At 40.7% G+C, this 24049-nt stretch overlaps 1 protein-coding gene across 2 annotated transcripts in view; it reads left to right on the top strand.

The window, feature by feature from the left end:
• Positions 1–24049, top strand: part of kcnh7 (potassium voltage-gated channel subfamily H member 7) — a 50044-nt gene that overhangs the window by 4066 nt on the left and 21929 nt on the right. The window contains exons 3-7 of one of the 2 annotated variants that reach the window (XM_074694741.1): positions 6486–6641; positions 11833–12273; positions 13649–13669; positions 15564–15775; positions 19880–20305. In XM_074694741.1, coding sequence (XP_074550842.1) covers positions 6486–6641; positions 11833–12273; positions 13649–13669; positions 15564–15775; positions 19880–20305 — 1256 coding nt within the window. The remainder of the gene's footprint in view (positions 1–6485; positions 6642–11832; positions 12274–13648; positions 13670–15563; positions 15776–19879; positions 20306–24049) is intronic. The other variant, XM_074694742.1, reaches the window with a different exon arrangement.

The raw sequence follows: 24049 nt of genomic DNA on the forward strand, positions 1-24049 counted from the left end.
TGACAGCTCTTTCCACTAAAACCAGCACTCCACAAGGTTTTATTCACCTAATAGTACACTACTGTTTCCTTCGAATGCATGATTAGCTGATAAAAAGTGGTGCCGCTAGCCTGGCTACGCATCCCAGCATGCTTTGCGCAGCCAAACGTCTGTTTGCAATTCACAACAAATCAGGCTGACTTCTGCATTTTGCATTTGCATTCTGGTTGCGTGCAGAGGCGGTCAGGGTGGTGCATGTCTTTGATGAAACTGGAGCTAATTAAGTGCCATCTTCTGGATGCCATGCTGTAGGATAATAAAATACCAATATGCATTTTTTTGCAGGTGGACTGGTCACACTATATGAGGTGGAGCCCACTTTTTAAATGGAAAATGTTAAAAAACTGCATCTTGCACACAGAATATATTGTAAATAGGGGATTTTCCATTTTCAAGAAGCATAATATTATAAAACATCTAAGATAGCCTGCTGCTGTATAAAAATGTAAATTGTTGTTCATGATCTGATATTGGAGTCTCCTTCACTGTTATGAGGCATTTTGAATACAATATAATATTCCCTCTTCAAAACTCAGCTCATTTGTGTTGAATGGGGAAATACGAACCCAAGAAACTCCATTTTAATTGCGGTTGTGAAGTGATGACATATGTAAAAGTTCAAAGCTGGGGAACGCTTCTCCAAGGCGCTACAAGTACAACATGAAATAACATAATTAGATGGAGCTCTGAGCACTACAACAATACACCTCTCAGTTTGCATTGGACAGGAATGCTCATCCAAAGGCTATTTTTATCTCATGGGATGCTTGCACTGGAGGAGGTAATCTAATATTTCTCTCCATACCATCTGTGTTTTTCTCTTAATCACTCACTGTACTCTAACTTACATTTTTCACCATCCATTGCATTCAATCCGCCGACATTTGTGCTAAACTAAACGGAATAAATGATCACAGGGCAAAAACGCCATGAATTGATAAACATAAACACAAATGAGATGTAGTGGTGGAGCCAGAGCTTGCTAGTTATCCCTGATGGCTCTGGAGACGCTGATTGAAGATGAAATTAGGCCAGGCTGCGTGGCTCACAGCAGCCGCACTTAGGCGAGATATTGCCACAAGGGCCAAGGACTGGAAACAAAGGGTTAGCTTGCATGGCCTCTCCCTACATGCCCTAGTCCCGATTGGCTACGCCCCAGTAACGTTGTGTATTGGCTTAAGCAGAATAGCCCTAAAAGAGAAACATGTCAGATTCCATTATACAAGACTTATTACCAGGCGGTAGTCTGAGGCTGTGCTGTTTAAAGCTGGGGTTGTGTGATAGCACGCTGGTAGAAAGATAGAAAAATAAAAATCAGTGCTCAACAATATTACTCATGTTTCCCCGTCTAAAGTAGATCAGCTTATGCAGATTAATATGAAGCCTCAATACATCAAAATCGAACGACAGGGCTGAAATGAGGAATAGCTTCTCTTTTTTGAAACAAGATTAAAATATATAAATGTAGCTGTCCTCGCACTACAACAATGACACAAACACCAGCCACTCCAGTATTATCTTCACAGTTTTCAACACAGCTCTGTTTGACCCTTACAGTAAGCCATCGGTGTTGGAGTGTCCAGAGCACCACTTGATTAAACTGCAATCTATTAATAATTGATGATGGAAATAGAATCTACAGTTAATGAAATTTCCATCATGAAAAGAGAGCAGGTCCTAATACTCTGTCCATTCATTCAGGCAGGTGTAAATAACATTTCTTGGCTCTCAGGGAAACACTCTATATAAAGGACACTCAGTGCCATGAACTGCTCAACTGTCAGTAATTTTAACAATGTGGTGCAGCTATGGCCATGTTTAGACAGTAATATGTTGTGACGAGACAAGATCTGCAGGAGAATAGGAAAGATTCAGAGCCTAAAACTGGAAAGATCAGCTGTCTTCACTGTGGTCTAGTGATTTTTTATTTTTCAGGGGTAAAAGTAGATCTGCGGTCTCCTTAGTGCAGTGGATAAAAGGTTATCTTGCGTGCATAAATTCACCCATAACATCCCAGTGCATAGACTACAAAAAAATAGATGTCATCTTTCTTGGCCTAAAGTGAGGTAGCCACAAAAACTGCTCCCCCTAGTGGCTGGCGGCAGTATAGGTAAGGAAATCCGCCTCCCAGTCATTCCAGATGGGCTGTGGTCATAGACTGTATAAAACATGGACATAGTCTCGCTGACGTCAACTGTCTGTTTCTGAAATTGAAAATGAAGCACATCAGGTATAGCGGACAAATTGGTAGTGGCAAGGGCTTTGCATACAGCTAGAGGGCGCCTGCCGGTCACGTGACCCTGAGCTGGGCCTCTGATTGGGTGAGCTTGCAATCTTAATATCCTCTGAAGTTTTTTGAACCAGGCTGTAAATAAGTTAATTTCTGCTTTGAATACAGCTTTTTTTTTTGTTTGGTGTGTATGTGACTTCTGGTATTTCCAGAGCCAGCCTCAAGGGAATACTCCAGAAACAGCAGATTTTAAGACAATGCGGAAGAATTGTCTCATATTTGTAGACCGGAGGTTGCCACTTGGCTGTGGTCAAACTTTATAAGATTTATCTACCTTTTATAAATGTTTCTCACATCCAATTGATTTTTGATTTTTGCACTATTGATTTGAAGATATCATTGGGCTGCCTTGAGTTCAAGTCCTCTTTTTCTGAAAAGTCTTGTTTTCATCAGTTATAAAAGGATAAAAATAAGGCTTTACGTCACGTTTAGCGATGATTGATTTTGTGTATTTTTTCAGGGAATGAGTCCCTCGTAGCCTCTACTACTACCTCTACCTCTACAACTGCGCAGACCCTGTGACGGGAGTATTTTGGCTTCAAAACTGTACAATGGTAAATAGCGGAGCCATGCTGTCCATTCTATTTACAGTCAATGTTCCGGTGCCATAAGAAACTTGTCCTTCAAAATAAAAGACTTTTTGCTGCAAAGTCTCCTTTTCAGACACACAGGACCCCCACTTTGAGATCCAGACCCAACATTTGAGGCCCATGGGGTTGATGAATTAGGCCTAAACACCTCCTTCACTTTACAGTATTTCAGTGTGGATGACGTTTGATTTGTCAGTCTTTTACTTCCACTAACCCTCGAGAATTTCCAATGAATCCAAGAAAGACCAGAATTTCTAGTAGTTTTCTTCATGATTGCACTTCAACTGAGAAGTCGTGTCTACCACGACAGTTTGTGAGTCAGCAGGAGGTGATCATCACAGATCCAGAAAACGGGGTCTTCCCATCTGACTGTGATCCTGTCCACACAGAGTCATTTTGCAAGGACTCAGTTCAGTTTTGTTGAATCGACATTTGGTTTAAACTTGTTTGCCTGGCAGTAGCTCTTTTCAGATATACACATAAACTTCAGACCTGTAAGAAGATAAGTCATGCATAATCCAGACCTCCTAACCAAAGAAGATGCTCTTACATAAATGCAAAAGTATAAAGAAATAATGTGGATCCCCACAGACAAAAGAAAAAAGGGTTTGGTTGATTAGAAAAGGAGAAAATCAGAGCTCTGGGTGCACTGCCTGACTTGGCTCTTGGCCTCAGTTTCACGCACAAAAAGAAAATGAACAGCACCGTTGTTCCTAGTGGTCTTCTCACAGATCATGCATAACTTTTTTTTTCTCATCACATGGCTCACAGCTACTGATGTAAAAGAAAGAGGAGAAAGACTCTTCTTGTTTTATTCACAAAAAGTTCCTCTTGTTTACCAGGAGCTCTGCAAGCAGACACACAAGTTAAGAAAGTAATGAAGAAAGTGTAACAGGAAAATTTCATCAGATCAAGATTTATCCCCTCACAGTGCGTGCTGCTTTAAAACATGGCTGTTTGAGAGAAAGCTTTCCTTTCATCCTTTTGCAGTAGAGGTGACATTCAGCAGGAGACTGGATGAGAGGGGACCCCTATGGTTTAGCCTTTAAGCATGACTATTGTTTCCCCATCTGCTGAGGGAAACTCCAGCCCAGAAATATCTCTGCTGAATTGACTGTACACAGAACAAAGTGATAAATAATTTACCCTAGATCTCTGTTGTCTGAACAAATATAATTATTCAGTATTTAACTCCAATTTTTCCTTTTCAAATGGGCGACTTTGAAGCACATGTATTTTTCATAACATTTCCACTGCTTCCAGTATCTGCAATATTTAAAGAAATGTGTTCTTGAAAACGAGCATGTCAGCATGTAACCATGTAAATGCTAAAGCATCTTGCTGTTAGCAACAAAATAATAATTTATACACTCAAAGATGCATCGAGTGAAGTTAGGCAATAAATATTTAATGCACCCGTTATGCTATACTCTGAAAACTTTAGAAAAACCCCTGGGAGAGGAGATAGCTGCATCTTTTTTATACATTTAGAGAAAATGCTGAAACTACAACCTTCTCTAAACATATAAATAAAACACATCTGCCTTTCTCTGTGAGGCTGAAGCTGAAGAGTGTTTTGCTGTCTTGTCCAGAATAAAAAAGGTAAAAAAAAAAGTCTTAATTTCAGCTTTGAAAGATGTATTGTTACCAAACACAACAGGGTATACACATTTGTGTCCTTTTAGAGGCGACTCAGCAGAAAAAACAAGACAGATCTACTGTATGTGTTGTACAGCTTATTAAATTTTCACAAGATTTATCAACAGGAGCCTTATCAGCACATTTTTCACTGCAGAAAAAAAAGTGTTAGAATTCAGATGTGGCATTAGTCGCACAGCGGTAATAAACTTGTTTTCAAAAGTAAGTTTAATTCCATTTGAGGAACTTTACTGGAAGTCACTCCCTAATCACTTTCCTCTCCAGTGTCTACCTTTAAATGAGGCAAAAATATCCTCAAACCACATCAAAGTGATATTTTTGGAGGTAGATTTTAAGTATTAGTCACAAACTAATCTCATTCCCGCTGGATTTCTCACATAATTAAAAGTCGATTCTGAATAGCACTGGCTCAGATTTCCTTCCACTCTGAAAAATAAGCATACAGTTAAATCAAACAGAACAAAGTCAGAACCCAAACTGTTTCTTTTTATAGAAAGGACGATGTAGAATTAAGTGAAGGATTTCTGGGAAATGAAAAAAAGTGCTTTTTTTTTCTTTTCTTTTTTTTAAAGGGATTTTCTGTGTAAGGAAGGACTCGCAGTCCCTCAGCTCTTTACCTTACAGCACAGCCTTTCCAGGCACCCATGAAACCAGGAGAGATGGATGCTGAGTGGTCTTATTATGTGCATACGCACAACGTTACGTATGATTTCCAGTTAATTCTACTGTCATTCTCAAAGGCTGTAATATTTGATGTCACCTCTTGTATTAAAGCCACATTATCATATTCCCCAGCGGTGACAATGCTGCAATCCTTCTGGGAGATTTTATGCAGAAATCCTTCCAACAGAACTCTGGCATGTTGAAGCAGACCGAGTTTGTTATATTTAGTCAGACAGCAAGTCTACTGCTAATGAATGCTGCTGGCAGGGTGTCTGTGAGCCCTGCGGAGATTACAGCAAACGCCGGTAATATGTGTCCTCTGTGAGGAGGGGCGCCACAGCAAGCCAGACAGAGAGAAAGACAGGCCTGAGAGTGACAAAGGGACATATATATTCCTATACTTGTATTTCGATTTAGCCTCATAACGAACACATTCACCCTGAGTGTACTCCACTGGAAGAATCTGTGGAACTTTTTTAAGTTGTGCTGATTATGTGCTGAAAATCTGCGCTGCTTTGGAGACCTACCACCCTTGCTGTTTAGCACCTAATGTGTTGTTGTTTGGAGCCCAGTGAGTAGAAACTTTCATTGTTGTGTACATGTGGCCGCAGGCATCAATAATAGCTTTCACTAACACTGCTATCACCAGTGAGTGCAGTTGAGAAATCAGGATACTCAGGGGCTCCAGCCTAAGTTTAGATCAAGGATTGTTTTCCGCTCTACAGCCTCACACGATTCTCAGCTTGAGTAATTATTCCTATGAGCGCATTGCAATCCTCTAAATTGGCTGTAATCTGCCCTGCCTGTTTGATCTATTCGGCTAAACCCTGCTGTCTGCACCACACTGGGGCTCTTGCATCACATTTGTCAGACCTCTGCTAGCTTACTCATTTTCCTGCTATGTAGTGCTCATTAAAACACACGTGGCACATGTATATGGGCACACAAGCATATTTAACCCCTGGGCTTACTTATTTTTATCTCAACTCTTTTATTTATTCTGACATGCAAGCATTGACCTTTAAATCGGATCAACTTCTCTGTGTTCTTCCCAGCATTCATGTAAACCAGAGGGAGGTGTTAGTCATTCTTTATTAATAAATGTTTAAAGTAAAAGGCCTCAGTGACAGTACTTGTTAATTTGACCTTTTTTTCTGCAGATTCAGGTCGAATAAAAACAAAAAAGCTGGTAGGATAAGGTATGATTCAGCTTTTTTGGCATTGACGCTGTGTTTCTCTTCCAGGCTCTGACTTTCAGTGTACCACTCACGTCATCCCGGTGAAAAACGAGGAGGGTGTGGTGATGATGTTTATCTTGAATTTCGATTACGTGGTGGATGAGGAGAGTGACAACTCTACGGAGAAGATAAGCCCCACGTCTCCCACAAAGTCGGATCAAAGTGAGTATTTGAAACGCTGCGTTCAAAACGCTGTGACATAAAAGTATCTTTGACAGTTTTTGAAGTGAGGTTGAGGAACAAAAAAATACTGAATTAACCTTGAGGGGGGGGGGCGAAAGGCTCATTAATAACACAGGTGGAAAAAAGCACAGTGTGTCATATCACACGTTAAGTGTATGCACAGTTATCGCGATGACACCACTTCCCAAAACAATAATTTTCCTCCTCTTTAAAAAAAAACTCATTTGCATAAAGGGGAAATTGTCGGAAATTGAGATGATTCATTAAATTAACGCTTCACATCTCCCAGACTCTAATTGAGCTCCATGGATTATGATTCACTTCCCTGACCTGCTCTGTGTAACATCCAATCATGTCTCCTCCCCTCCCCCCACTAAAAAAGGAGGTGCATTATTTAGTGTTTTTTCATGTATACAGACAGTGAGTGGTTACATAAGCCTGTGTTATAGAGCATGTTAAATTTATGATAGAATAGTTATTTTTGTCTCTGGTTTGTGTATGCAAACCATGTTTTTTCGTTAAGATGTGTGTCAGTAGGTGTAAATGTCAATCAGACTTCTTCCTGATTGGAGGCACTCACCGTCTCTTGTCTAACCAGAGCTCAGCTATCCACTCCGCTCAGCATGAATTCCTCCAAGGCACTGTCATTCGTCTCGTATGCGTGTATGTGCATGCATGTGTGTGTCCGTTCGTGTGCAAGCGAGCGCCTGTGTCCACTGCTAACATTACTAATCAGAACTGATTGCTTGTGACAGTGCTTCAGAGAGGGGACCTGTGGGTAGATGGGGGGAGTTAAACATATGATGTGACTTTAGATTAGAAACAGTCTTGACTACTTGCACACATCGCAGTTAAAATGTGACCTTTCCATTGTCTTTGCTCTGAAGCAGCCCTCGGATAACACCAGGGCATGGGAGTCATTTAATGCTCAGTGCTTTGACTAAAACTCCCACTGCACATGATTTGTGAACACCCGCCTTCAAATTGAATCTTATTTTTAGCATTTACCTGAAATGCTCTTGTAGAATATTTCCCCATAGCCTATCCGCCTACTCGTGCAGCAGCATGTAAAAAGTGATTTTTGGACATTTGAGAGCTAATTATGATCCACTTTTGACAGCAGAAAATAAACCTGCAGGAGTCAGCAAGCACAATATTGAGCCTGGAAGAGAGTAATCCCTCTTTCCCTGAGCTGCCATCTAAAACACACCATTCAGCATCTCTGACCTGCCTTAAGACCCAAAACAAGACACAATAGGTACAAATTACTCTGCAGAAAGATACGCTGTTTGGTCCGGAGAGATTCCTCCCTACTGCTGCTGTGCCCCACTATATAGATTGTCTGATAGAATCACAGACTCATCTTGGAACCTGAATTTTTGTTGAAAGTCTCCCTTTCCCTTTGAAATATCCCTCTTTGAAACTGTATGAAGGCTGTTAACGTTCTTGTATTGATGGGAATTCACTTAAATAAATACAAATACAACTCGGCTGATTCGCACAATAAAATAAATCTATGGGCTGTTATATTTTTCATCATTAGTGGGTTAAAGATGCTATGAGGAGGATCTGTTTTAATTGGACTGCCTCGCCACCTTCTGGCCTGGAGTCTCCACAGGCTGTCATAAATTACTTTTAGTGAGGCGTATGTTTGTTTTGGCATTAAATAGAGATTGGATTGAAACAAATTCTCTTTGTTCAAGACAACGTTTTCCTAATACAGGGTAAGGTATTTGTCAGTATAGTTACTTAGTGCTACAGTTTGACACGTGACATCAAGCAAACATTGTAGCAAACAGCTATATGTAGTGCTATCGGCAGCCCGGTGCTCCGACCTATCTTTAGGCAACAAGTAAACACTGTCAGTTTGTTTGTAATTCAGTAGCTGTTTATATTTAGCACAACTGGCAGCCGGTGCTCTAAGACATGTCTGTAATGTGTAACGTCAGTGAATCCTGGTTATGTCCTGCCAGTCATCTACCAATCAGAGCTAACGTAACCTCACTCTTCCTTTTATTGATAGACTCTCAAGTTTGAACAGACCACTGCAGAATAACTGCTGACTGTGGGTTGGAATCAACATTATCAAACACTTTAGCCCCTGTGTTAAAGAGTGATACAGCCCGAGCCAAAGGCTAATTAGCTTTTAGCTTGTGCTCTATCACTCTCCTGTTCAGCTTCTCTTCTGTCTTTTTTCTGTCTGACAGTTTGGCTCCAGTGTCCACTATCACTACAAAATTAATCACAGAAATGTTTTTTAGTAGAGAAAAAAACAGATCTCTCTTATCACTGCTAACTACTCGTCAGTCGGCGTTGTGTTGTCACAGAGACCTGGACATGCCGTGAATCAGTCCGGTCTTGCTCAACCTAATCAGGAAGTAGGATTTTTAAATAACCTGTTACCTGTAATATTGGTGCTAATAATCCCATTTTAAAGAGTGGGTTACAATCAGGCATATATCTAGAAATGAGACTTTTTCTAGATCATTTTTAAACTCCTCACAGCCCCTTTAAAAACAACAGTAAAAGATTAACAAGTTATTTTTTGTGTAACTGTAATAGAATGCCTTTTTGGCATTATCCAATTGTATTAGAAATTATTAACATTGTTACATTTTTAACATTGTAATATTATTACTGGAATGATTTGTCATACTAATTATCACAAATTTGAGTATTACTTAAAGTTATAGTTAATACCTTGTTAGTAACGCATTACTGCCCCACATTGGTGGTCACTTCACACTATCCCATTCTTATAGTGGAATCACACTCATACCCCCTATATCATCTGAAGCAGCCCTAGACCTCTCCAGGGTAAAGATCCCCCAAAAGGAAATGCATAAAACAGTACGATCTAGCTTTCAGTAGCTTGGAAACTTACCTACAGTGTAGGGCGTTTCACGGAAATTGGGCATTTATGATATTTCTAGAGGTTTTCTGAGTTTCTGGATTCAAACCAAAAAAAGAGCATCCAGGCAGACTCCCAGCTCTTCAGATTTAAGGCTCCATACCCAGTCTCTCAGGCCCCATTCTATTGAATACTGCCCACGGCTCAAGAATGTGAATCAACCTGTAAGTCTCAGAGGTTTGCCTTTCTTATTCAAAGTCCATAACACTTCCAAAATATCTGCAGTGTCTGACTGCTTTCTAGTAAGGAGTCCTATATAGGAGGAGCTCTGTGGATCATTTATACTTAAAAGCCACGTGAGAGTCATTCAGACACTTTAAGTTCTCTGGATGACATTATGGCTTTGTATGAGTTATCAGAGTCTCATGTTTATGGTTTGAATTTGTTGGAAACTGTCCATGGGGAGACATTTAGGCAGTGCTGTGAGCCTTTAAAGACCAGTATAAGGGTTGAATCTGGCAAAAACACTGCAACTACACAAAAAGAAAGATACAGAGTCAGTTTCATACCAGGCATTGTAAAAGTATATTATGGCTCAGCATTACAGTTAAGCTGATCAACACCTGTACCTCTAAAACCACAGGTAAACAGGAGCAGTCCTCTGTTAGGAGCATACACCACAGGTTGTGTCCTGATTGTACTTGTACTGTAAATAAATTACATCAAGGCATGTTTGTCGTAAGAAAACAAAGTCTTTAAGGAGTAAAATCCATTTAAATGACTCCAGAACAACACATGAAATGCAGGCGGCATCATCCCTTAGCAGCAGCTTCCAACCCCATCTCTGTTTTCCTTCCTATGCCGCTACACTGAGCCCATGTACCTACCAAAACTCCCATATGACTGCCTTGTGACCTACCTACTCTCTTGTGACACAGAGGTGAGAAAAACCAAGAACCATGAATCGATAGAGCTGATGCAGCCTCCTGAACAAGAGATGACATGTCCTCTGAACTAAAACAACTGTGGTGTCCCCCTGTCATACATCATTTCGATAAATATAGAATATGTCCATGTTAACTCACTTTTCTTGTTGTGAAAATCAGATTTTAACTGATCTTAAATGTGTTTTTTAAAATATTCTTAGGATGATCTATATGTGCTTTTCATAGACCTCTCCATACCAAATTATTCTAAACAGGAGTTATATAAGCATGGAGTCAGTGAGGAGCACTCAGTGATGACAGAGTCTCCCCACAGAGCAGAGACAGGAAGGTTATCCATATCTCCTGCCAGCTCAGGATGTCATTACAGTTCCTCTCCAGGAAACTTGTTGAGTGTCACGGCTCTATTGTAGGCTGCCATAGTTGTAACATCAGCACATTTGGACGGGGATGGAAACAGATGGTAACACTGTTATGTAAGGAGGGTGCTGAGGGATGGGTGCCCCATGAGTGAGGGTGGGTTCACTTTCACCCTCTTTCTATAGTTAATGAGGCAAAACTTTCACTCTGTCCCAAGAGGTCATTAACATTTCTTATTGTGTCCATCAGGACGACGTGGCGAGCCAGTGAAGAGTCATAATTCAATTGTGCAAAACGCTGGGGCTGCGGGGTTTAAGACTGTATCTAAATTGGGATGTTATGATGATAAATTAAGGCAGTTTTTTTTTTTTAATTTTCAGAAATCAGTGATGTCCCGCTCCGATAAACTGATCGGTGTCAGCGCCTCATATGGCTATTTTTGGAGGATCAGATAGCTTTAGATTTTATTACATGATTGAGACTGATCTGGTTTTCACGTGTTTTCAGCACTGTCACGCTTTACAGCTGCTGTAAATCAGATCACATTGCAGTAAATCAAATCATGTTGTTAACATGTCTGCTGTGTGGGACTACTTCTCTTTGGGAAGCAACGACAATAAACAACATTTGTAAAGTGAGTGTTCCTCAAGGAGGTACCAACAGGGCTCACTTTAATACAACAAATATGATCATGTAGTATGGGATTTATCAGAGAAAGGTATTGGTATCAGCAAAACATTTGAGAAATTCAGATTGGAAGTCAAAAAATCTGTATCAGACATCCCTAGTAAAAATGTTTAAGTTTGTATAAATGTTGGAAAGGGATCTCCAGACCTTTTGTTATTAGACGTTATAGACATAACTATTCATGTCCCCCGATGTGTTGTTTGAGGAATTAACCTCTTACCTAACCAAGAGTTTCACAGGAAGCAAAAGCAGAGAAATATTTGATTTCCTGTGTTTTTTCAGGGCTGTGGACCTTAACCTAACCTTTATGTTTACTCTTAATTTTTAGGGAGGAGTAGATTCTTTCGCTTCCGCCAGGCCGCTTTCAGCCTCATGAACACCAACAAGCAATCTCTTCCCCAAGAGGACCCTGACGCTGTGATGGTGGACTCGCCGAAAGAGAATGAGGACTCAGTGGCCCTGCAGAACTTCCCCTCACCCACCAAGAGCATTTTCAGTCCCATTGAGGCCAATGACACACACGGCCTCATAGGCTCCAGCCACCACTCGTCCCAGGCCAGCATCGGTCCCGAACCGGTTGACCATTCGTCCCCCAAACTCCCCTGGGAGAAGCTGTACCAGACGGATCCCCACCAGACCTCGAGCACCCTGTCAAACACCTTCCCCAGAGGCAGCATCAACAGCATGAGGCGGGCCTCATCCGTCCATGAAATTGAAGGCTACAGCTCCAACTCCAAAAGTGTGTTCAGGGATCGTCATACAAGTGAAGGTATGTAAAGAACTGGGTTTTGTAAGAGGTGCACAGTCTGTACTGCATAAAAGAGGTGGACATAGCCAACATCTGGAAATAATTAATTGTCAATCACAGGTAGCCACTCTCAAATACATCTCTCTTATACCTACTTTCACTTTGAAGATGCTATGAGGAGGATCTGTTTTAATTGGACTGCCTCGCCACCTTCTGGCCAGGAGTCTCACGCACACTGTCGTAAATTACTTTTAGTGAGGTGTGTGTTTGTTTTGGAATTTAATGGAGATTGGATCAAAACAATTTTCTTTGTTCAAGACAACTTTAAATTGGATACAATGCGCCAACGTTTGAAACGTGACATCAAGCAGCATTGTAGCAACCAGCTATATGTAGTGCTATCGGCAGCCCGGTGCTCTAAAGTACCTGTAGGCAAACATGGCAACAAGTAAACACTGTCAGTTTCTTATGTAGTTTAGTAGCTGTCAATATTAAGCGTAGCTGGCTCTGAGACATGTCTGTAATGTGTAACATTAGTGAATCCTGGTTAGCTATATTTTGCCAGTCATCTACCAATCAGAGCCAACGTAACCTCACTCTTCATTTTATTGATAGACTCTCAGGTTTGAACAGACCACTGCAGAATAACTGCTGACTGTGGGTTGGAATGAACGTTAGCACAAACAGTTTAAAGGCTAATTAGCCTTTAGTTCAGGCTGTATCACTCTCCTGTTTAGCTTTTTCGGCTCTTCCGTCCTTTTTCTGTCTGACAGTTAGACTCCAGAGTCGACCATCACGACAAAATTAGTCACAGAAATCATGTTCGGCAGAGAAAAACAGATCTCTGTGTTTTATCTCCTCTTTCTTCTAAACTTTGTGAGCTGGCTTGGTGATCTCAGAGTTAGACATGCCGTAAATCAGTTTGGTCCAGCTCAATCTCTTAAGATCACTTTCAAACTCCTCACAGCCTCTTTAAATAAACAAATTTTATTCTAAATTATGAAAAAAGCATCCTGAGTCAAAAATTAACAAAGCAGTAAAGCATTAGAAATGCTATCTGGCAGAATGATTAAATTAGAAATTAGGGTCAATTTCTGGTCATGGAAAAGTCTCCCCCTGGAGGCCACTAGAAAAAATGCAGGTTTTGGTCACCTCACTCTGAAACCAGAGGCTATTTTCACCTCTTAAATACAGTTTTGATGCCAGTTTTGACTCAGCTATAAGACACTAACATAATCAAGACAAAGTTTAATGATTACAGATACATAAACATCTTTCAAAGGTTAATGCCATTCTGTTAACAACTTCTCATCTGATCATTGTCATGACGTCTTATGTGTATCAAGTTCTAAAATGATTGTGTCTTGATTTTCTGTCCTTTAAATGCTGTCTGTAGACAGTGGTAGCCGTGTCAGAGGTAACCATGTATTCGTGCTCATGATTTCATCGCTCGGTGCTGTTTTGGAGCATGTTTTTTTTCCAGCTAGGCAATCAGCATAAATCCTCTTCACAGATTCACTTTTGACAGCTTGAGTGGGCTTACTGCACCTACTTGTGTGAAATAACTGTAGACAGATGTGGGGATTTTTAGCAGGCCCTATACAATCATACAATGTCATCATACGAGTTTCATGGCTGCTCTCATGCTAATCATAGCATTTGTTTTTAACTGACCTGCATGAATGTGTGCCTGTATGACATAATGCTGTAGTAGCTCTGCAGACAAGCTGTTGTTTCATGCTACGCAAGCCATTCAGCATGCAGCCTCTGTGTGAACACCTTTAATGCTGCATACTCTGAAAGATATAAAGGAGCCTGTTTCGACAGTGGCACATATGGTCTACCACACAGCCATTCTCTGTGTTTTATTTTAGGTAGTGTGTGTAAAAGCACTTTCTCTGCACTCCACAGCCTTCTTTGGTCGGACATGAGGTTTTCTTTAACATGATTTTCAGTCAGAGATGTGTTTGCTCCAGTTTTACAGGTTTGTGAATGTGTGCTGTGCTGCATACAAAGCCAGTGCCAAGATCAGAGTTGGTAAAATTTTTGCTTTCAAGAACACTTTCCAGTAGTGCTGTCACTTTAACACGTTAATTAGATTGATTAATTACACCCCAAATTAATGTGTCTAAAATGATTAACCAGATTTACTCAGTGCATATTGTTTTCTTTGACTATGTAAACACCAAAACTACCTAAGATGAGTGGACTCTCTTCTTTTATGTCTCACTTCCTGTTGTTGACCCAAAAAAACGGACAAAACAGACTTTTTGGCTGGGTCCGTCTCAGGCGCTCCACCCTTTGATCCTCTCCACGATCTCCGTCGTTTTTCCTCACTATCTTGCCGCTCTTTCTCTCTAAACTACCGCGACACATCCTCAGTTGGAGCGTGAGCTGCCTGAACTTTTCTGACTTGCAGCGTCTCACTATGCCTCTGTCATCTCTCATCTTCTCCTCATATCCATGCTGAACTCTCATCCAAAGAGCACACCGCTCTCACCCACAGTAGTTTATGGTTTTGATTGACAAGTGCCACCAGACCCCGCCTCCCTCTGCTGAAAAACATAATTTTCTTCTATAGACGCAGTTCGCGGTTGCAATTGAACTGACATCAATACACATCAATGGGAGTGAACACAAACATTTTAATATTAGCCTAATTAAAAAAAATATGGATTTACAAATCTCCTCTTCTTGGTGTATTCATTTAATTAGTCATGCAGTTCAATTTTGTAATGTCCTCCAATTCAGATTCTTTATTTGGGGACCTTAAGCAGATATAAGATTAAAATGTGATTAATTAGATTAATTAATTTAAATCCTGTAATTAATTAGATTATTTTTTTAAATTGCCCGACAGCACTACTTTCCAGACTATGTTTGCAAATGATCCAGTTCTTTTGGTGGTTGAACTCAAAGCCAAGAACAGTCCCTGGTACACAAACTTGTTTTAAGGAACCAGAAACCCTGAACTACAGTGCATGTCCCATTTGCAAAAGGAGTAAACAAGCATTCCCTTAAATCTTTGGTTATTCACTGCACTTGAAGGATGGATCAGACGCAAATGATCTTTCAATTTCTGAGTCTGTGTTTGCAAAATCAAATGGTTGAATTTCTGAGGGACGTCACTGGATTAAGTGAGCAAACAGACATTTCATTTTCAGCTTCAAGATAGTAAAAACTTGCATGATCTGTTTGTGGATATCTGTATATAAAATGTCTAAGATACACCACCAGTCTAACGTCATAAAACACAGCAGGTTAAGGTTTTCCCAGCTCCACTAATATGACTCTGTGTTTTAAACTACCAGGCCCTTTCAACCACGTGAAGTCCAGCCTGCTCGGCTCTACCTCGGACTCCAACATCAACAAGTACAGCACCCTCAACAAGATCCCTCTGATAGCGCTCCACTTTGCAGAGGCGACTGACAAGAAGCCTCATTCCCCACCTACATCTGAGACGGCCATCATCGCACCAAAAGTCAAAGACCGGACTCACAATGTCACAGAGAAAGTCACACAGGTGAGTCGAGAAGCGTGCACTTTGTTTGTTAACCATTCTCCTGTGACACTGCAGTGAGTAATCTTGTATTTCAAGGATCACAGTTGCCTTTTTTGTGAGTGGGAAACTTGCAAAAAGACTGTCTGTCACTGCGGTAGTGATTCCTACTGGTTTGGAAAGCTTCAAGGAGCGATGTGGGAAAGTGTGATAAACTGCTAAACAGCTCGTGTTACAGCCTAATGCTGAAATTTCATGCTAGTGATGCACGGTGAAAAGATGACTCTGTGCTGCATTAGGGACGAGCATGAAGGGTGATTGAGTGCTGGTAGTTGCAGAGAAAGTTGGGGGTGATATTGCGGTAAAATTTGATACTCATCAACATTCACTGAGGGTGGTTGTTTTGAAAAGGGAGAGAAAGGACATTCCACTGATCCCTCTTGGAGAGAGTCAGCTTTTACTTGCAAGGCTTAATTCAGGTTCACAACACTTCTGCAGAAATTCAACAGGGATTCAATTTCTTGTTCAAGGACAATGCAGGGGACCAAAACTTTTTTGTACATGGCTGAAACAAAGGGTGGCTGCTGGAAGATTTCCCTGTTGACAGGACCAGCAGGTAGCTTTTACAAGGATGGCTAAAAGAGCAGGACTCCACCACGACTCTTTACAAAAAATCAAATATCTCATAGCATTTCTTGATTTTTCGATGACCTGAATCACTCTAACTCAATCTTCAAAAACAAATCTGGTTGGATTGTTCCTTGTTAAACAAAGCATGTGTTGATCAAAGCACAGCAGTAAAACAACACTTCTAGTACTTATATGCAGTGTTCGCAACAATCAGTACATCAGAGCCCCAGAAACCCAATATTCAAACCCCTGTCAACAGAGCTCTCTCATTCATAAATGAAGAAGCACCATCATCAGGATTAAATGCTCCCCCCCTCTGCTTGCTTTGGTTTGGGGTTTGGAAACACATCTGAGATGTGAAAACTGCATCCACTTCCTGACTGCTAGCATAGGGAAATCTATAATTCATGTGTTGGAGATATGGGGATGTGCTGAAATGAACAGCAAGACCTGCTGCCCTTTTCCTTACTCCTGCACTATTTTCTGTCATAAGAGAGCCCCTTTTCTGTGTAAGCAGTGGCTTATTAAGCCAGAAACAGGAGGCGGCTTCGCCCTGCTGTGCCCCCTTAATAATATACCACCCAGTCAGAGTTTATTGATAGAGGTGAGTTTAAAAATAATCTGTTTGCCCAGCAGGATACGTGTGTAAAGATATTTGTCAGCACAATTTTAAGGCTTTTCTCCACTTAATCATCTGTGCAGAAAAAGGGGTTTAGTTTTTTCCAGGAGGACAAACTGTACCTCTTGAAAATGCGGAACAAGTCAGAGGCAGTCACATTATTCACGCTTGCCAGGACACAAGCAATCCAGCTGTCAGAGTGGAGTGGATGTCTCTACCTAATACTGTTTGACTGCAGAGCACTCACGCAGGTGTGTCACAGTTTCTGTCAGATCAGCCCAGAAGTCTGTGAGCTGGCTAGATTAGCTGGTGAGCCTCAGCATTGATTTCCATAAGAATAAAGCAGCAGAAGCTCTCTATGATTAAATTGTCAGACGGAAGATCAACATGAGAAATTTTTAGGGACAAACCATCGAAATAATTTATGATTATGATGAAGTTAATATTGCGTCTGTTGACCTATGAACAATGAGGATGACCGCTATCAAAATCAAGTGAATTTTCAACTTTTTAAGTACACTGGTGTTATCAGTTTCATGCCCTTAATATAAATCTTCCAGTAATATATTCTCCTCCTGATTCTGATTCTGATACCGCAGTTTGATTATTGGCAGAGATAGGGCGCCTTTCTGATACCGAGGCGATAATAGAGTAATATTACGGATCAGTGATTCAGCTTAGCAGTTAAATCAGACGCCATGTGTCGAGAGGAAATTGTCCCCCAAGCATGCAGCCCAGGTTCGATTCCAACGTGAGGCCTTGTGCCACTTCTCAAGCCACTCCTACAAAAAAAAGCTACATTTAAAAGCTTTATACAACCAACTACTCCAGCCAGTGATTGCGCTTGAATGAGCTTGAATTAGCAGCAGCTTGGTCCCTAGCCCCTGCTGGGGTCCCATCACAAAGTGAGAAGATATTCAGATTTTTAACCTGATGCTGCTTTTCTGTCTTATTTTCCATTTTCAATTTATGTATGAAATGGTTCTCTCTAATTTTTCCAGCTTTGACTGTAGTACTAACAGCACTTTCTCCTTGATAATCCTGTTTAATAATTTACATGGAACTTTAAAAACACTTTAAAAAGCAGGTTTTTCAGAAGTCAATTGTTTGTGGTCACTAGAAATTGATGTTAATGGATCTGTGTATTGACTGGCTGCTCACTGACACAGAATATTCAATTTGTGGTTTTGCCAGAGGCATATGATTCTGCCATCAAACGAGCCATCACCTACAGTTGTATTATGAAGAGCAAATCAATACTAGCACTATTAAGGGATACATGTTTTAATCCCAGTAGCTTACATGAAAGTCCACGGCCAACTGTTGATTAATGGTAGAAAATTCACACATTTTTACATTTATCAGCGTAGGAGTTGGCAAATGTGCTTTCTTTGTTCAAATGCATGTCTAGTATTATTGCTGTTGTCCAAAACAATGACAAATACTGCCGAGAAAGTTTTCAAGAATACTCTGAAATGTACATAATGACCTGAAGGTATTTGTATTTTATAATATTTTACAATTTAGAGTCCAACTTTACTCTCAAGGATTCACTATATTATTGGCACATTATCATTATCAACTGTTATTGGCTCAGAATTAAATTATCAAACATTGACCAACGCACTGGCATCCACCGATATTTTACACAGATAAAATAATGGGCTGCTACTTACTTGATTAAATGCTTTACCTGCTTTTTGTTTGCAAACAAATGTCAAATAAATATGCAGCTTTAAGTATTAAGTATTTTTCTTATTTTGCACAAGGAATGAATATTACATCACAAATCTGATAAGAGTCATAGACTGTATAATTACTGGACATAGTCTCCCCATCGTCACCTGTCTGTTTCTGAAACTGACTTTTGAAGCAGATCGGCTATCGCAGCAATTGAAAGTGGCGGGGTCACTTGAGCTGAGCTGTGCCTATGATTGGGTGAGCTCGCAATCTTAATATCCTCTAAACTGCCAAGTTAAAAAAAAAGTATTACCCCTGTACAGTGTGTGCGATTCAGACAGGAGGCGTTTTTTGAACCAGGCAGTAAATAGGTTAATTTCTGCTTTGAAATCAGCTTTTTTGGCTTGGTGTGTATGAGACTTATGGGACTTCCAGAGCCATCCTCAAGCGGACACTCACGAAACAGCAGATTTTAGCACTTCCATATATTCTTAGACCGGACGTTGCCCCTTGATGAGAGTATGCTTCATAATACTGTACGCTAATTCAAACACAGAATAGAGTTGATGATCTCTGTGACTAGGTGTCCATAAAAATATCTGTATTGTTATTGGTAACCTGCTCAATGTTCATGCGTCACAACAGTAGAAAAACTGTGCCATGCTACTGGTCAGTTGAACTTTCCAATGCTCCCTTGATCCTTCACACTTAATCTACATTACATAATCTCACCTAATGTAATTGTGTCTAACGTCACAAGGGGCAAAATGAAGGCCATGCTTGGTAGTTTACTATGGAGACGCCCTGAGGACTATGACTCAGTACAAGTCTCCAGTAGTATTTGAGACTCTCCATACTCTGGTGGTAACTGAGTTCATATCAACAGTGAAAAATGCAGATGAGTCTAGGGAACCATCTGGCGAAATGGAGCTCAACTTGTCAGAGGACGTATTTCTTTATCATTTCTGCTAAAGGAGAGTTGTGTTTGCTTGTCATGAAAAAAAGTTACTGCTGGACCACATCCTGATCTATCACAGAACACAAGTGTATTAATCACTCTTCAAAAGATTTGTGGAGCCCTAACAGAAAATATAAATTAGAAATAGAAGAGCAGAATACAAAATAGAAAAAAAAGAAGAGAAAAAACAAATGATCTAATTATACCGTAGTATATAACCCTTTTCCCACCTCTCTTCCAGGTCTTGTCGCTCGGAGCTGATGTCCTTCCAGAGTACAAACTCCAGACTCCTCGCATTGACAAGTTCACCATCCTCCACTACAGCCCCTTCAAAGCCGTGTGGGATTGGCTGATCCTGCTGCTGGTCATCTACACAGCCATCTTAACTCCCTACTCCGCAGCTTTTCTTCTCAATGACCAAGGGGAGCAGAAGAGGCGTGAATGTGGATACTCATGCAGCCCGCTTAACGTAGTGGATTTAATGGTGGACATCATGTTCATCATCGACATCCTCATAAACTTCAGGACCACTTATGTGAACCAGAACGAGGAGGTGGTCAGCGATCCAGCTAAGATAGCAATACATTACTTTAAAGGCTGGTTCCTTATAGACATGGTGGCTGCAATCCCCTTTGACCTGCTAATCTTTGGCTCAGGATCGGATGAGGTATGTTATCTGTAATGCAAAGCATTTTTTTTACCTGTTTTTTTTTCCTCCCAGGGAGCTTTACTGCACAGAAACCCAGCCATGACCAGACTTGTGCCCCTGGGTCACTGCTCAAAGCCTGAATCTTTCTGTCTCGGCTCTGAAAGGATTACTTTAAATTGCGTGTTTTTTTTTTCCTTTTTTTCTTTTTTCCCTCTTTTTTTGAATGGTCCTCATTCTAGAATCCATTTACACGGATTAATGGCTTACCAAATGGCAATCAATGATGCATTTATGTGAGGAGCAGGCCAGCGGGGCTGTGTGCGCAGCTTACATGCAGCTGTGAGAGGCCATTGGTAGGCTGGCTGCCAGAGCCTGCTGGCTTGTTTGTTGGTAGGATATGTCCCCTCGGGCTCTGGATCCACTTCACTGCTTTATCGTGCTTTGTAGGCACTCCATTACACCAGAAAAGCTCCTGATTATAAACCATAATCATCTTTTCCACTGCTGCTGCCGCTGCTGCTGCTGCCACTGCTGAGTCAGATCAGTTAATGACAACAGATCAGAAAGGAAATGGACGTCTGTGTCTCTCACAAGACAGTGGAACAAAAAAATTGAACAAATGAGTTGCAAGTGGGGAAAGAAGTCTTTTTTCTGAGGGAAAGTGTCGCAAAGCACGCCTATTTCATCACAAAATTAACTGAAGGAGGGAGAAATAACCATTTCCTTTCCGTGGGACCCCCCGTCCTATGATCTGTGATAGGTTTATATCCTCTCAGCATGGTATTTATAACCCAGACTAAACACGCTAAGTCCTGCTTGGCTGTATTTTCATTCAGAAAATAGAGGCAGCAGACGCAGTGGTGGATGTGTTTTTTAGAGGGCTCGTATATTTCCACAGCTGAATAAGATGGCTTTGACCCACAATCGCTTGAGTGAACCTCTTTGATTTGATCAGAAAATACAGCTGAAATAGAGTCAACCAGTGTCTTGTTGCTTTCAAAACAAATTAGTCTTGCCAAAGGATGTCACACACTGTGAGAAGTATTAAACAAATAAGCACCATGCGGTGTTTTGTTAATAACAATAACTATTATAGCTGCGGAAAATCAAGAGATTTATTTCAAGCTGTTTCACTGCTAGTACAATCCTCCAGAACTTGAGTGCCTTGTCCCAACTTGAACCTCCTTAATGTTGTTCCCATTAGAGCGGAACAGACAGCGAGGGGGAAGGTGTGTGTGTGTGTGTGTGTGTAGCACTGTGCAGCTGTGTTACATAATTGCCTGGGCAGGTACACTCCAAGACTTAATTGAACTTGCACTTGATTGCAGAGTGAAGTGTGCCTTAAGGTTTCACCGATATTAGAATTTAAAAGGCCAGGCTTTTTGTTTTGCCTCAGCTTTTTCATCAAACATTTTATTTTCTTATTACTGCGTTATTAGAAACTTGATATTAGAAAACCCAGAGGTTTCTGCAAAGTGTGCGACCTAAAATTGATGTCAGACTGAGCCATCAAGTTCAAGTTAATGGCTTGAAACATATTTCATCCATAAGCAGATTGTGGTACAACCCAGAGACCACAGTAATGACAGAATGACATTAGGGAGCTCTAAACTATTGATCTCACGATCTTAACAAGCAAAAGTATAGATCCAAATAAAACACCAGTGTCTAAGACAAATTGGATGGTGTGGTGGGACAGAACATGCCAGGAAACATAACTGCAACCTCACATTTTAATGTAGTGCTTCTGAAATGTAGTTTCTTTATAGTGTAGCCTGCAGTATTTAAGTTGAACTCTGCTCTCTCAGTGTTTCTTCATAGATACATTAGAATTTTTAGAAAAAATCTGAATTCTTTTGCTCAAAAAGTATTCAGTCATTTAAAGCTCCTGTAAGGAGTTTTTAACTTACACACTTTTGTCTGAAAAGCATTTAGTTGTTTTTACATGTACAGGAAACGAACAAAGTTAAGGCTTAAATTTTGTCAACAGGGGTTGCCAGAAGCGTAAAAACCAAGCGGCAACCTCTGGTCTAAGAATATGAGACAATGCTGAAGTGCTAAAATCTGCTTTTGTTTGCTTGAGGCTGGCTCTGGAAGTACTGGAAGTCACATACACACCAAGCCAGAACAATCAGCCTGGTTCAAAAAACACTTCCTGTCTGAGTCGTTAATTTTACTATCAGCACACACTGTACAGGGGATGAATTTTTTTTTTAACTCGGCAGTCCAGAGGATATCAAGATCACAAGCCTGCCCAATCAGAGGTACAGCTCAGGGTCACATGACCAACAGGCACCTTATAACTGTACACAAAGCCCTTGCCACTACCAATATGGCCGCTGTAGCCGATGTGCTTCATTTTCTGATTCAGAAACAGACGGGTGACGTCAGGGAGACTATGTTCATGTTTTATACAGTCTATGGTAAAAAAACAGGAGTTTGTCTAAGGAGCTTTGAGATCAGTAATAACAAATGTATTAGTTGTTAATTAGATTAATTATTAGGTAATTCAGATCTCTTAGACTGAGCAGTGTCAAAATATCTCTTGTGTCATTATGTACATAAAGTGGTTTAAGATTTTTTAACAGGTGTCATTGACTCTGCTCTTCAAAGCTCTCCAGAGTGGTTTATGAGGAAAATGCTAGAACATGTAGGGACCTCACCCTATAACTCTAAAACCAATTATTTTGATTGGAAACCAATAAATTGAGTTTATCTATCAGCTTACAATTTTTAAGAGAGGAGTACTTGGAGGTTTGATACTGTTCCTCTGATTAACTGAAAAACAAAGAAAAAAAATCCTTATTTTTTCTCACCCTGGTGTTTCAAAACCCTTATTTCAGCCTCTGTCTGCTGTTGTCTCTTTAAAACTTCCCACTCCACAAACCCCCTTCCCTGTGATTGGCCAGCCTTCTCATGTCTGTCTGTCAGGGGCAGAGCTACGGGCAGACCTTGGTGTTTGAGGCCCGTCCCTCCAATGTGTCATGAAAAAGTCAGGAATGTGATGACCTCATCATTTCAGGTAGTCTTGTGAAGATCTCGTGCTATTTTTAGAACAGAGCATTTTAATCAGTTTACATATTATAGGAACAGATTCTGCAAAATGTAGAAGGAGTATACAGAAGACGACAATCTGCACACTTTTAGTATGAAAATCCAGCGTTGTTACTTTATATTCATGCTTGATTCATGGGAAAGGATGTTACCCCCTCTTTAACATTTAAAACATTGTTAAAAATCTTAATTGAAGCCATTTTCTTGTCTTGGTTTAAAACTAAACCCGTTTAAATGTAAGACAGATGATTTCACTCTGTGTAATGCGACATTATATTAACAAACTTTAGCTTGCTTCACTTTTCAGTGGTAGGAGAGAAGGGAAGAGAAGGATGCAGTATTTGAGGAGAAAAGTTTTAAAGTGAGAGCAAAATCATACACTGCGGCTCCAGCTTCAGACTGTTGAGCTGAATGACACGGCTGATTGTTTAAAGAGAGACACGGCGGATGTGCCTGCTCTTCAAACGCTGCTGCATCGCTGATGAAAGTCCACTTTATGAATTTTGCAGGCAGCCCTTTTTCTTTGCAGCGTTGAGGGCGAAATGCTCCCAGACTTCAGAAGGTTAAGGAAGCGATGGCGTTGCATCAGCTGCCAACATTTTGCTTTGTTTCATCTACCTGTCGGTTTCTGGTTGCTGTTTTGCACTCACGGCCTTCAGGAGGGAAAGTAAGGACATGTGATGCTTCACCCTTCCGGAAAGTCAGCCC

Source organism: Halichoeres trimaculatus, unplaced genomic scaffold, assembly GCF_033239565.1.
Source record: "Halichoeres trimaculatus isolate MK-OKI-2021-1 unplaced genomic scaffold, fHalTri1.1 fHalTri1_scaffold_19, whole genome shotgun sequence".
Taxonomy (NCBI): domain Eukaryota; kingdom Metazoa; phylum Chordata; class Actinopteri; order Labriformes; family Labridae; genus Halichoeres; species Halichoeres trimaculatus.